Source organism: Haliotis asinina, chromosome 7 (genome assembly GCF_037392515.1).
Source record: "Haliotis asinina isolate JCU_RB_2024 chromosome 7, JCU_Hal_asi_v2, whole genome shotgun sequence".
NCBI lineage: Eukaryota > Metazoa > Mollusca > Gastropoda > Lepetellida > Haliotidae > Haliotis > Haliotis asinina.
The window spans coordinates 13,045,312-13,059,472 of NC_090286.1; the positions used below are offsets into that span (position 1 = coordinate 13,045,312).

The window sequence follows — 14,161 nt, forward strand, 5'->3', positions numbered from 1 at the left end:
CGTGGAGGTCTATGCCCAGATACATAGTCCAGCAAACTTCTTTGGGATACTCAAAGATAATCAGAATATTGCCACTTTCTGAAAGTTCACGCAAAGACCCATGCGCGTGTTATCGTACACATTACGATATCCAACGGACTGGATCTTTATCGTACATACTTATAGACTGTATATATAGCTGCATGGCCTGTTAATGTTATTCCGATGATAGCCTTAGCACGGATCTTTTACTCCAGGGAAAGGTGTAGTATCAGAAGTCATGGCGTCCTGGAACCTTTGTTCTATGGCCACGGTTAGCCACGGTTAGCCACGGTTGTTTTCTGAATATCGGTAATACACGCCCAGAAATGTGTATTTGGAATGTCTTATTCAGACCAAGAGCTGTATAAGGATTGGTGCATGTTATGTTTGTGAACATTCTCAATGGGGACTGCCTGCTTTCTCTATTAGCAGGTTCGGGTTTGTGCTGACAGTAATCCATTTGGTTACTTGTGAGATAGTCCGTCTCAGAGTCCCAAAACCACATATTTGCCAAGACTTCCCTTCCTGCATAAAATGAAGCCCTCGGGTTCTGCATTTCCCGTCTGACTGGGGCTCCATTTCGTTTTAAATGAGTTTGTTGCTATGAAAATAATATGTATTCAAAGACTAAGGGTAGTCTTCCCGTGAGAGGTCTCTGACATAGGAACTAGTCTACGTTACTGATGAACAAGTGATCGGTAAAGGCCTGAATGCGTATTAGAACACATGAAGTGTGGATCCTTCCCTTCCACTCATTACCAGGGGATGGTTCATTCAAATCCGACTTGCAGGTGTCTGAATGCCCAAGGTGGATCTGACCCAAATGTTGTGGATTGCTGCTGTTAGCAATATCCCAGCCTTATTCGGATAGGGAGATAAAATTTGGCTTCACATACTCCATATCTGTCATCAAATCTGGCTGTAACTCCAGCGACCATATCTCTATGTTCATCCATCCCTTCTGGAACCAGCAACCATATCTCTATGTTCATCCATCCCTTCTGGAACCAGCAACCATATCTCTATGTTCATCCATCCCTTCTGGAACCAGCAACCATATCTCTATGTTCATCCATCCCTTCTGGAACCAGCAACCATATCTCTATGTACATCCATCCCTTCTGGAACCAGCAACCATATCTCTATGTACATCCATCCCTTCTGGAACCAGCAACCATATCTCTATGTTCATCCATCCCTTCTGGAACCAGCAACCATATCTCTATGTACATCCATCCCTTCTGGAACCAGCAACCATATCTCTATGTTCATCCATCCCTTCTGGAACCAGCAACCATATCTCTATGTACATCCATCCCTTCTGGAACCAGCAACCATATAGCTCAGACTGGCAGGTTAGGTTGACACATGGCATTGTATCCAGACTGTGTAGATCGATGCTTATGCTGTTGATCACTGCATTGTCTGTTCCACACTTGATTATTTACAGATAGCTGCTATATAGCTGTAAAGTGGAATAGCCCAGCGGTTAATGTTCACTGGTCATGTGAAGACCTGGGTTCGATCTCACATATGGGTACACTGTGAAGTCCGCTTCTGGTGTCCCCATAATAATGATGCAATTTTGCAGAAACCATAACTCCCTCTTGAAAAGTAGATATCCCTGATGAGTACAGCCTCACCAAGACACAATCCAATCATCAAGACAGCCAATGTCAAGGTTGTCAGTCTCTTGAAATAACCACGAAACAGAAGATATTTTTACAAACTTTTTATTCTTTATACTCAGTTGCCAGTGTGGCTGCCCCTGTGAGGGGGGAACACGATGACCATAGTTATACACCCCTATACTGTACATCTTAAAGTGATTAGCTACATCAGGCCTATCACAGCCGGCCAGTCCCACCCCCCAGGCTGGCCTCACCCATGTGAATAATGCTCAACACTGCCCTATTCCAGGTCCAGGGACCATCCATATAAATTAACAAAGCTGTATATAAGGTAGGGGCCTTCCTGGGGGCCCAGGACAGGAATATACATATTTATACTCATAGATAGTTTTTCTTCAACTCACCTGACTTGGGTTATATCATGATTCTGTCACAACATTTGGTTTCTGCAGTTAATGCCTTTAAGGTGAGATTTGAATAAATTTGAAATTATTAATGATAATCTGATAATTACCTTCTTGAAAAAAATTCATTCATTGATTAGTGTCATAATATAATACTGAAAAGGATGACTGCAAGAGGTGACGAAAACCAAATGTACTGACAGAGTTTCCCCATGTTATACAATCTGGACAAATCATAAATCACACTCAGCCTATCTTGGCAGGTTAGGCTGCCGTCCATTATGATTCAAACTGACTGTCATACATCGGGGAGGGAGAAAAAACATTTGATGTTATCATTGGCTTTTTTTTTTCACGAGGCTTACCTATAATTAAAGAATGGATTTCACTTGATCAAAACAATAAAATATTTATTATTTTTTTATGTTAATGATTTTGTTTCTTACTGAATAAAAACATTAAAGATTGCATAAACATTGGAAAATAAGAAAGTGGAGGTATTTTGAGGGTAAAATTGACGACTCTGTGTTTATAGTAACAACAACATGGGGCCACATTTCTGTCCGAGGACAGTCAGAGATAGGTAGATATCTTTGGTTGAAGCTTGACGCAGTCCGATGAAGTAGACGTTTATATACTCTCAAACCATTCATTCAAATCTCTCACAGTCATACATTACAAGGGCATAAATTTCATCTAATGAAACATTCATAATTTCCTGATACAAAGTGCTTCTCACCAAAATCTCTTCATCATTATTTACAAAAGCTAAAAAAGTGTAAAATAGGATTTCATGGCTTTGCAACTGAGTAGATTACAGAACAATGTCTGTTAACAATATCTCATTGTATTTAAGGATATTCCTACAATACAAAAGAGTATACTAAGAGTATTCCAAGGGAGAATTCTCTGGGAGATTCCCCAAGAAATTATGCATTGGTTTTCAGAGAGGTAAGAGGGTAATGCCCTTCAATATTGATAGTGGGCACATCATTTTGGCAAATAAGTAAACTTTTTAAAAATACATCTATATAAATGCACATTGAAGTAAATGTCGTTAACATGGGAAATGATATCTCTAATACTACTTACAATGGATACTGGCTTTGATGATCCCATTATATATGGTTATTATTTCCAGAAATGTATAACAAAAATATCATCAACTGGCTTTTCCAGATTTGTCCCCTTATTGGACCTTTAATCTTTAATACTATTAACTCTTTACTTCACTTTTTTTGCAAAAAGATGTGCCCGAGTATATATTTCAAAGGTGAGTGCTGTCAAAGCCTCACCAATTTTTCAATATACATAAACAAATAACAAATGAATCAACAATGTCATCTTGCCTTTTGTCCGTGTAGATTCGTTCATTGCGAAACGGACAACTTACAAGTTTGAAAATTTACATCAATACTTTGTACAAGGTTTTCATAACAATATCACTATACATGTTCTACATACAATATTTTACAATAACACAAACATCCATCTTCGCTGTTGCAACCAGAGAATGAGTCATGTGACCAGCATAAACAAGGGAGATAACTCCTCCTCTGGCTGCATACGAAACATGTCCATGTTTTAGGTTCATAAATAAATAAGGTAGTTTTGGTGAATGACAATCTTACTGACTAACATTGTATCTAGACCCTGGATAGTTGACGTCGAACTTCGTCGATAAGTTCTCTGTGTGCAGATCTCTGCCGTTTAGGCAAAGAAGGTACCCGTAAAAACACCAAACTAGCAAGTAAGTTTCCATCTGTTCATACACACTGAGCACAGTCATCAACTTGCTGGCACTATCTGCCGTTGCATAACTGGTCACAATGCTCACCGTTTCTGTCAACATACGTCCATATCCATTGGTTCGATTCCTGAATTTGAAGTTTGACATTGAAGTTAGGTCTTTGGGCTCATAATCAGTTTTAAAACTGCATTAAAAAAAATATCACATTTGTAGATATGAGATGCACCTTTGGCATGAAAGTCACTGTCTTTGAGTAATCCAAATGCACTCCTGCCCCGTAAGTCCAGCACTAGCATACTGCAACCCGTTTCCTCACAGTGCCCTTCCTCCGTCCTGGGACAGGGCTACAACAAGCGTCAATGGCACGCTCATTTCACGTACGTTTCACATACACGTCTTCACGTAAATACCATGTGAATATTCACACAAGGTTCATGTAACTTCACAACGCACACATCCACTCCGTCGTCCTTCTTCTCCTGAGAAATTAGTTAAAGTATCGCGGTGAGTGTGAGTGGACAATTGCGAGAGTCCAGTGACCAAACACTGATTTTCCGACACCCACATAGCTGCCGTCCAGGACTACCCAGAAAGCAGTAGAGTTGACAAATGAAGGGCTGTCACTCTCCAGTTCTTCCTCTGGGTATCCCAATACAGTCACAGAAATAGCACCATGTCCTCACACAAGATCACACTTCTGAAACATAGAGATACAGACATTACAGTCAAATACTTACATGGTTGCAGTTCACAACCACGTATATGATAAATATGCAAGTCATAGAACGTGTGTGTGAGTGTTGTTTATGCTGCACTCAGCAATGCTCTAGCTATACGGTGGTACTGATACGTAGAGTTCAAACAGGATTAACTAGTGATATCAATGATGATCAGGATCAATAATCACTGATATGAACCACTAACATGATCAATAACCATTCATATTGAACAGGTTCAATATACACAGACGTCAATCACGACCATGATCAATAACCACTGTTATCAACTATGAACAGATATAATAACCATTGATATCAAGTTGTTTATCAATATTATGGTGCAATAAACAATAGATAAAAGAACTTTTCTATTATTATTCGTAGTAACTTTGTACATGTACCAGTTACTAAAGTAACGAACATTAATGACTGACTGTAACTTACTTATTGTGATGTACTAGCACTTGCTTTCATCAGAGTCAGAGTTAGTTGCAGTTTCAAGTTCTTTCAGCTTTCGCCGTTTGCTTTTGAAACTTCTTTCTTGATCTACTGTCCCTAAAACAAAATCATTTCAACTTCATCAATAGAGTCATCAAAATAATACTCATAAGAGTTTTGTGTACTGCAGGCATGGCCTTATCATGTTGCATTTGAGTGGCCACTGCATAATATACTGGTCTTTTAATGAATCTCACACTAAAACAAGCATGGCATTGTGGTCAATGCTGACAGTGTGGCATCTCTGCTGCTATAAGACCAGTATCACAATCAAGTTGGTATATTACTGGGAAAGGCATTACAGCAAATCTGGCACTTTATTGAGTCCTGCACTGCAGCTAGCATTCCATTGATGATATGACGTGTTCCATGATAGATACAGTGATACCACAGTTGTAAGGTTGATACAATGATCACCACGGCACTATAGCAAGTCAGGCATTATAAAGAATTGCATAGACTTACCTGGAAGAGGTGTGTGTACTTCCACTTTGACAGTGGCAGTAGCCTTAACCCTCGTCACATGTTTGGGCGGTGGAGTGGACGAGGCCGACGTAGGTGGAGAATTCTGGGTAGAGAGAATGAAAACATGTAAAATCCACATGGACAAGTTGAAGGTCACTGATTGACAATATACAAATTGACTATATCTGTGGTACATGCATGAACTGCGATGCTTCTTCTGTTACTTCAGATAGAGCTCAGTATTAGAGGGAACAGGTTGGACCCCACAGTAATAATAATGTTGCCACTTACATAGTGCTGGAACTCCACGCCACAGTGATATGCTCTAGTCATGATGGACATTATTACCCACTCCAACCCAAGCTGCCTGTCAGGTGCTACAAGGTTGATAGTCATATGGCTTATCCTTCCGGGTACCCATTTTCTGCTGGGTCATCAGAGGCAATTGCTATGTCACTTTTAATTGCAAAGTGACAAAAGAACAGTACATTCCACTTACAAAATCCTGGTTACTTACATGGAATGGACTAAAATTCAACTTGAACTGATTGTAGAACTCACATTTCTACTGCCACTGTTGCTGTTTCCACCACTTGCTCCTTGTTGAACCATTGTCGTTTCCACGACAACCTCCGGTTGGACTATGATTTCATGGGAGGAGTATTGTGTGGGTTCCTCTGTAATGGTGCTGAGAGAAATATCAGAAGGCAGTCTGGGATACACGCGACCTCGTTGTGATCGCAGTGGTCGATCTCGTGGTTTGGGAGAGGGTTCTGGAGAAGGTGTCGCAAGACGATCAGGATTATCCTTAGGAATCACCTGGAAAAGCAAATGTCAACTATAAAGTACCAAGTAATTATCATCAATGACTCTGAATGAACATCAACAGGAAACATACACACATTATTGCTGCAGACCAATAGATTAACCATACCATGACTCAAAATGAAGTCTTAATGGGAAAGCAGGTACATAAAGAGTTATCTCCCTTTGATCATTTTCACCTCTACAGTGAAGAACCCTGGTTTGTGGTTGAAATATCTACTGTGAAGAACTGTGTGGATTTGGTTTTTGCCACATTTCATAATATTAAAGAAATATCACAGTCAGGGATCAAAAATAAGACATTAATATGGGTTAACGCATATACCTCTTACCATATATCAAAGAGTAAAATTTACTAGAACAGGAATAAAAATTCAGACTTTGAAGAAACTTTACAGTAGTGTGTGACTTGTTGACTATCACACAAAGTGTAGTAGGAACACTCACCTCTCCTTTCGGTCCTAGGAAGGACAAAAGGACAGGCAGTAGCAGCAAGCCATTGAACATTCCAATCACAACCAGTGCCGCCAGAACGTTGAAGAAATACCTGAAAGAACAAACATTTCCATTAGTATTTGGGACCAAGCTCATTAATTTTCCATATGTCAAAGAGAGATTCTCACTTTGCATCACTGGTGGTACTGACGAAAACGTCAATGCATAAATGTCAATTTCCATCAATGAACACTGCTCAAATGCTGTGTTAGACTGTGCAGATAGTGTTAACTTTTGCGTATGTTAATACAGTTTGAATCAGCAACCAATATACTGCTCTAAGGATAATAAGAGACCAAATTCTTCACATGACTATTATTAATTGCTTAATACCTTGTCAGATTGACTCGACTCCTAAAAAAAACGAGTTTACTTTAACTACTTTCGATGAGTATGCATTAAGCAGGAAACTCTCCACTATTTATAGTTTTCTACAGTTTTTCAGTTTGCTGGTAATTAGTCAGACACAAGAATCAGTAAATATTTTCAAGGATGTATACAGTGCTCATGTACCTGCTTACACAGCCACAATAAACTCAAAACAACCTTGGCTGTGGAAGCTGAGATAAGAATTTACCAAATATACTACTTAAAATCTTTCATAAATACTTTCCCCTCGGCCACAAAAACTTAATAATTTATTTCCTAGCAGGGATCCTTCTACTTTCCTCATCACTAGTTTTAATAAACAATGCTAAAAAGATCTCTTAAACCCTACAAGGGGGTCTGAAAAACATGTGGAAGCACACAAATCTGAGGTGAAACATTCTGAACTCAAATCATCAGCTTGTTTGTAATTTCTTCAACTTCAGCTCTCGGGTTCAATTAGTTGTCCAGAAATAGTTATAATTTTCTTTTCAGGTCTTGCAAAATTATTATCCAATCTGTCAAAAGTCAGAGAAATGTAGCAGACGAAATGACAAATAAACGGGGCCTCCTCTGTCCCCACAGGGGGTCCCAACCCTCAGCCAATGGCTCAAGGCTTTACAGATTCCATTTGGTAAAAGGCTGAATTGATGCAGGCAGACCCCATGTGGGATGTGCATTAACCACATCAGTGAAGAATGGAATTCAGGAGAAGTAACCCCTTGTGGGAAACAAAGTTGGCAGTTTTTTTTAAACAACAATTTTATTCTGGAATCTAACTTTATGATATTAAATATTATTCAATTTGACATAAAGTCTCACTTACTGAATAGATTTATCGTGTGCAAAGCGTTTTGCTATCATCAGAAGGAAGAAATATGTCAAGATAAGGCAGGAGTGTTGTCATCAATGTGTCCAGTGTCACCCTCTCCCTGGAGGACACTGTGTGGAAGACTGCTTGTTCAAACTCTATCATTCAATACAAGCCGTCTCTCACATCAAAAATGTGATTCAGTCAAGAAGCCATGGGACAGTGCAGACATCAACCATTATCATTTTGGTTAAAAACTTCCAAAATTTTGACATTCTCTACTGCCAAATCAGGGTAGGGTATGAACACTGTCAGTAAGCTGACTACAGAATAGTACATATTGGGAGGAAGACTCATCTGGTCCAATTCTGGTAAAGGTAACGTTAATGGCAGTAATTTCAGTAACTTTCCCTTACCATTGTAAAACATTTTTCAATCACCCCTTGCTTTATTCCCTTACTGCCATCTGTCCACACTGTCAAGTTCTCCTCCTATTCTACAGCAATTATATTCCATGGCCTACTCTACTTTCCCACCTGTCTGCCCACCCAGCTTGATTCTATCTACCAATCTCTCTATCCTGACTATCTACCAATCTCTCTATCCTGACTATCTACCAATCCCTCTATACTGACTATCTACCAATCTCTCTATCCTGATTCTATCTACCAATCTCTCTATCCTGATTATATCTACCAATCTCTTTATCCTGACTATCTACCAATCTCTCTATCCTGACTCTACCAATCTCTCTATCCTGACTCTACCAATCTCTCTATCCTGACTCTATAAATCTCTCTATCTTGACTCTTCTATCCAACTACATGCTGCTCCTCCAAACTCATCATCATATCTCTCTCAACTATCTTCACGATCCTATCCACCAGGCCCAATTTACAGGTAGCTTCCTTTCCCACCTTAACCCAGCCACCCCATAAAGCCCTACTCTCCCACCCCTTCCAGCCTCGCACGCTCCCCCTCCCTAAACTCCCCACAGCACTTGTACAAACAGCCCTGACAGTGAGGAGTTCCATCCAGCCTGGCCAGTAAACACAGCGGCCATATTTATTTAGAGAGAGTGGCATCTTATCAAGCTTGCCTGCTAGACCACACAGTCAGCCGGCATTAATATCCCAATGAATGCCAATTGCAAGAATCCCGCAGCATCAGGCATGGGCCTCTCGTCTTCCCTCACCCTGGGCCGCCAACTTGAAGGGGGACCCGACAAAAATAGACCTGGCACTTTGCCTTTGTAATATGTTCTTCTCCCTCTCCTAGCAAGGGAGGAGACCTGAGAGACTGCCTTCTGACAAATTGAACAGTTCACCTCTGGGAAGCTTCATCTAAAGGGAACAATCCAGAGATCTCCAAAATCACTGGTTTTTTTTGTCTTTTAATAAGCATTGCCAGCCTATCATTCCTTTTCAAACTTTCATCCAATTTCTATACTCAGAAACATTGCCTGCACTAATCCCCTGTTCAAAGTGAATTAGATTAAGAGTGGGTCGAGAATTCTGGACAATACTGGCACATATAGGAAACTTTAGTTAAGTATAGTGCGAAGAGAGTGCTGTGTGGTTGATCATACAAAGTGGAGGGTAGATGAGGGTCCTTGGTGCTGTGTTGTTTAGGGTAACTGACGGTGTGTCACCGAGGGTACTTGATGGAGTGCTGTTAAGGGTAACTGGTGGTGTGTCCTTGAGGGTACTTGATGGTGGGTGGTTTAGGGTACCTGGGGTGGATGGTTGAGAGTACCTGGGGTGGATAGTTGAGGGTACCTGGAGGTGGATGGTTGAAGGTACCTAGTGGTGGGTGGTTGAGGGTACCTGGGGGGTGGATGGTTGAGGGTACCTGGAAGTGGATGGTTGAGACCTAGGGGTGTCGGTGGTTGAGGGTGCATGGTGTTTGAGGATACCTGGTTGTGGGTGGTTAAGGGTGCATCTTGGTTGAGGGTACCTAGGGGTGGGTGGTTGAGGATTCATGGTGGTGGGATGTTGAGGTGGTGGGAGGTTGACGGTGCATGCTAATGGGTGGTGGAGGGATGGTATGGGGACAAAGTTGGGTTTAATGGGGGTTATAGGATAATGTTTTGTCATGTGGTGTTCTGAAGCTGTGACAGAACAGGTAGATTTGGTTTGTACAGGTAGATTTGGACCGGAATGGAATTGTAAGGATAATGATACATCTGTAGGTGGGCACTGGGAGGGTGGGTTGGCGTCTGGCAGAATGGATGTGGTGGTGATAGAGGAAACTGTGATAACTGGAAGACAGGGTGGGTGGACCAAAGTGGTGGGAGAGTGGAGGTGGGGTGGGGTGTTGGGGGAAATACGTGTAATGCTTTACTGTGTTAGTGATTGGAAGGAGGGGATGGGTTAAGGTGGTTGGAGTGGGGATGGATGGAAGAAATATGGTGCCTTACTATGGTTGTCACTGGAAGGTTTGTGGTGGGGACTAAGGTGGTTGTGGTGGGGGTATATCGTGGTGGTTATGTCTCTGTCATAACAACGTAGTGACCATGGGGCGGGGCATTAATGACATACATCCTGCAGTGATAATCTCTTGTCTACAATAAACCAGGAGAGATGAGAAATAGATAGTTTTCGCAATCTGACAATATCATCAGATTTTCCACTTTTCAGTTTTTTCTCTGCAAACACATAAGTTCTGAACTCTGGGATTATTTACAAAACTGAAATTCCAATCATATGTGAATTGACTGGTGTAGGTCTGGCTGTAGGATGCATCCCAGCAAATGCCACACACGAACCTTGCAGAAGAGAGTTACCAGCCTTGCCAGAGGCACTAAAACGTTCCCGGGCTTTCCTCAATTTCCCAGCTGTGTTTCACAATGATAAACAGATAGGTACTTCCCGATTCTGAGGTAAACACTGATCCTGTATTTATCCCCGCCAAATCGTTCTCATTTCTTTGGCAGTAAGCAGTTTCATGTTCTAAAATCCTTTTTGACGATACTTTACTTTGACTTGGTTTTTGACGTCTGCTCACAATCTAGTGAAAATACTCCAATGTGAAACACAAAACCTCATCTTTTGTATCTGTAAATCTTGCACAAAGACCACATAAAAAGATGCTTCCAAAGGGTCATAAAAATAAGATCTTTGAAACATTTTTTTACTACCTTGTTGAAAAACTTCAGTTATTTGGTATTTGAATTTGAAATTTGAGCCACTGACATAAAATGGCAAAACTTGAACAGCTATCTGCTCCCCCCCACACACACACACACTCATTATGGGCACTATGTTGATAAAGATTGCCATAAAGTTTCAATCCTCATGCTTCTGTGGAGGTTTTCTATTTTAACAAATAGCAAAAAAAAGCCCATCACATTAATGTCTTTGCTCATTATCACATGACCTTGTGTTTGAAAAGGGTGCAAGGTCATGTTCTGGATGACTGAGAACAAGACTGTGATGAGTAAACACACTCATAGTAAAATGAGTTATTAATAAAACAATGATCTTTTTTTAAAAAGAAATCAGCTATAATAGACTTGTGAACATGCAGAAATACTGTAAGACAATACTTTAAATTACACTATTTCACATTTATTAACTGTTCAGAACCAAATTTTGTTATTTTCCCCATCCTCAACAATTTGATTTTAGCTGAATTTGGTTGCTACTTAACATTTTTGTTTTAAAAGAGTTATCATATTCACTTTGTAAATAGTCACTAAACTGGCATGTTTCCTGGTACCCTGATGAAAGGTATTTGAAATTATTTATCATCTCCTCTTGTGGTCATTTTGACCTCGGTCAACCTGCTGCCAATCAAAGGTACATGCAACACAAATATTTACAGATATGTCCAAACAATCGACTTTCAAAAATCATCTTTGAAGGAATGTGGTGATTGACCTCATCAAATGAAAGGGTGACCCCAGTTTCCCTTCTTCTCTTCCCCAATCCTAGAAAACACTCGCCTCTCTCCTGCATGAAGTTACCTTCCCACAATCGACAAATGCTTCCTGGAAGCCCCAGAACAACACAACCAAGAACAATGGTTCATTCTTCTTTACGGTGCATCCCAGAGAGAGATGCGTGTGTCTATATGCTTCTTATAATTTGGAAGTTATTTATCAGTTCACAAACTCATCAACAAAACAATCAACTTGGAAATTTTCTCACCCACCCCCTCCTACTCTCACTTACTCACTCCCCATCACTCACTCTCATATTCCACCAACCCACTTGCGACAATTCTCATCATATACTACTGACAAAACACTGTCTTCAATATAGTTATCAAATCAAACTGTAACACGGGGAGGAAACTTGTCTTACACCTAGCAACATTTGAGGAAATACATTCTACCACGGACAAACAAATGGGCCTGGGAAAGCTCTGGGGCAGAGAGAGAGGAACAGCCTTTGCTGGGTTGCAGTAGGAACCGGTGACCTTTTGTGGGTGGACTGCCTCAGGTAGTGTGGTATTTTCCATACAGATCCTACAGATCTGACTGAACTCTGTCTAGCACAGGAAGTACCAACAATCGCCATCTTGCATCAGTATGCTAAGTGAAGCAAGCCTAATTTTAAGATCATGTGAAATTCCTTGAAGCTTTGGCACATTTTTTTTATTTCATGCGTCAATATCCAGGAAGAAGTACAATCTTGAAAAATAAATTGATAGGTCAGAATAATTTCATATAAACATCAACTCCAAACTGATAAACAGCTTGGCTAAGTTTTCCTTCAAATGAAAATACTTACAAAATCTTTATAAAAAATATGTCTCTTACATTCTTTTGTAAATTTGTATTTTATGATGTTTACGAAGAGTAAAATAACTGTAAACTAACTACAAAACATTTTGGAATATGTTGGGGTCTTTTTTCATTAAACGTCATAAACTATGCCAAACAATAAATAAATGGGCTTGGTCAAATTTAGAACAAAAATTCTAAAATGTGGTACACAAATGCATAATGTATAGTAAATCTTAATATTCATCCATCCAATCTTTGAAAAGTAATTTTCACTTTTCAGTGTTAACCTGTTCATCAAGTCTAATATGCACTTAAACATGTCCAAGTGAACTTTCCGTCCTCTGTCCAAATGAATTGTAATTTGTGTCGTGTCAAGCAATGTATTTCAATATGTCAAGAATCCATCATTCAGCACGTAATATCATCAAGATAACATACTAATACAAAACCATCATCAACTCATACTGGATCTCATATTTCGCATTGTTAGCTAAGAGCAGAGGTGTCATATGCAAATATGTACTGTAAGTAAAAATCTACAATTTTTATAAATAGGCGTCATATTACACTGAACGAAATAGACTATGGACGTCTAGCCTGGTCACCAAAACATATTTACCTAGAAATTATTTGCGAAAAACCATATTGGCAGCTTCCCACTCATTACTTTCAAGGGTGTCGACCCCATTCTCTCCTCCAAACACCACGAACAGAGGACAAGGAGTGGTGTAGAGGAGCATAAATATTGAGCCTACAGTTAAGAATGCTGATTTATATGGCAAACTAGATAGTCTATTCTTGCAGCAGGCAGCCAGAATGTAGTCTTCTGTTTGACAGTGGCCACAATTCACTGACATATTGCATTTTTTTTCTACCACAACTGCCTCGAAGACTTCATCATTATTTGATTAGGGATCTTCTAACTTGCGTCTGTGTGGATGGAAAAAGGGGGGATATATTTGAATAATGTGATGTACGTTTTTGTTGGGCTGGAGCTGGGCTGGCTTTCATGAATGAACTGACAGGTAATTTTACACTTGGGCAATCTTGCATCTTGATCATGCCGGCTTCTCTTGACAATGTAATGATATAATGGGGACGTTCTGAACTTAATCTGTTGAACCTAACAAATACATATCTGACAGTTACATTCTCATGATTCAAATATAAAAAATCTAGTCAAAGTGATTTATTCATCAAAAAAATAAATCACTAACAGAAATCTAATGTATGTGTTCTTCAAGTATTGACAAAAACACTAAATGTATGAAATATTAATTTCAGAATTACACTTTTTATATATTATAAACCAAAAATACACAACTTGAAACTGGCAACCCTTTCAACAACCAATCTGATCATCAGCAACTTGACTATGACATCTCAAACATAGGCTCTCTGAGTGCAAGCACTACGGTAGGCAGCTATTATTGGTATCGGCTGT

At 39.9% G+C, this 14,161-nt stretch overlaps 1 protein-coding gene across 3 annotated transcripts in view; it reads right to left on the bottom strand.

Annotated features, from left to right (window-relative positions):
- Window positions 1-1,738: 1,738 nt before the first annotated feature.
- LOC137290781 (protein patched homolog 1-like) overlaps window positions 1,739-14,161 on the bottom strand; it is a 60,933-nt gene continuing 48,510 nt past the window's right edge. For all 3 annotated transcript variants that reach the window (XM_067821902.1, XM_067821901.1, XM_067821903.1), the window contains exons 24-28: window positions 6,761-6,860; window positions 6,050-6,307; window positions 5,489-5,591; window positions 4,970-5,080; window positions 1,739-4,503 (exon numbers count right to left, since the gene is read on the bottom strand). In XM_067821902.1, coding sequence (XP_067678003.1) covers window positions 4,983-5,080; window positions 5,489-5,591; window positions 6,050-6,307; window positions 6,761-6,860 — 559 coding nt within the window. In that variant the 3' untranslated portion in view covers window positions 1,739-4,503; window positions 4,970-4,982. The remainder of the gene's footprint in view (window positions 4,504-4,969; window positions 5,081-5,488; window positions 5,592-6,049; window positions 6,308-6,760; window positions 6,861-14,161) is intronic.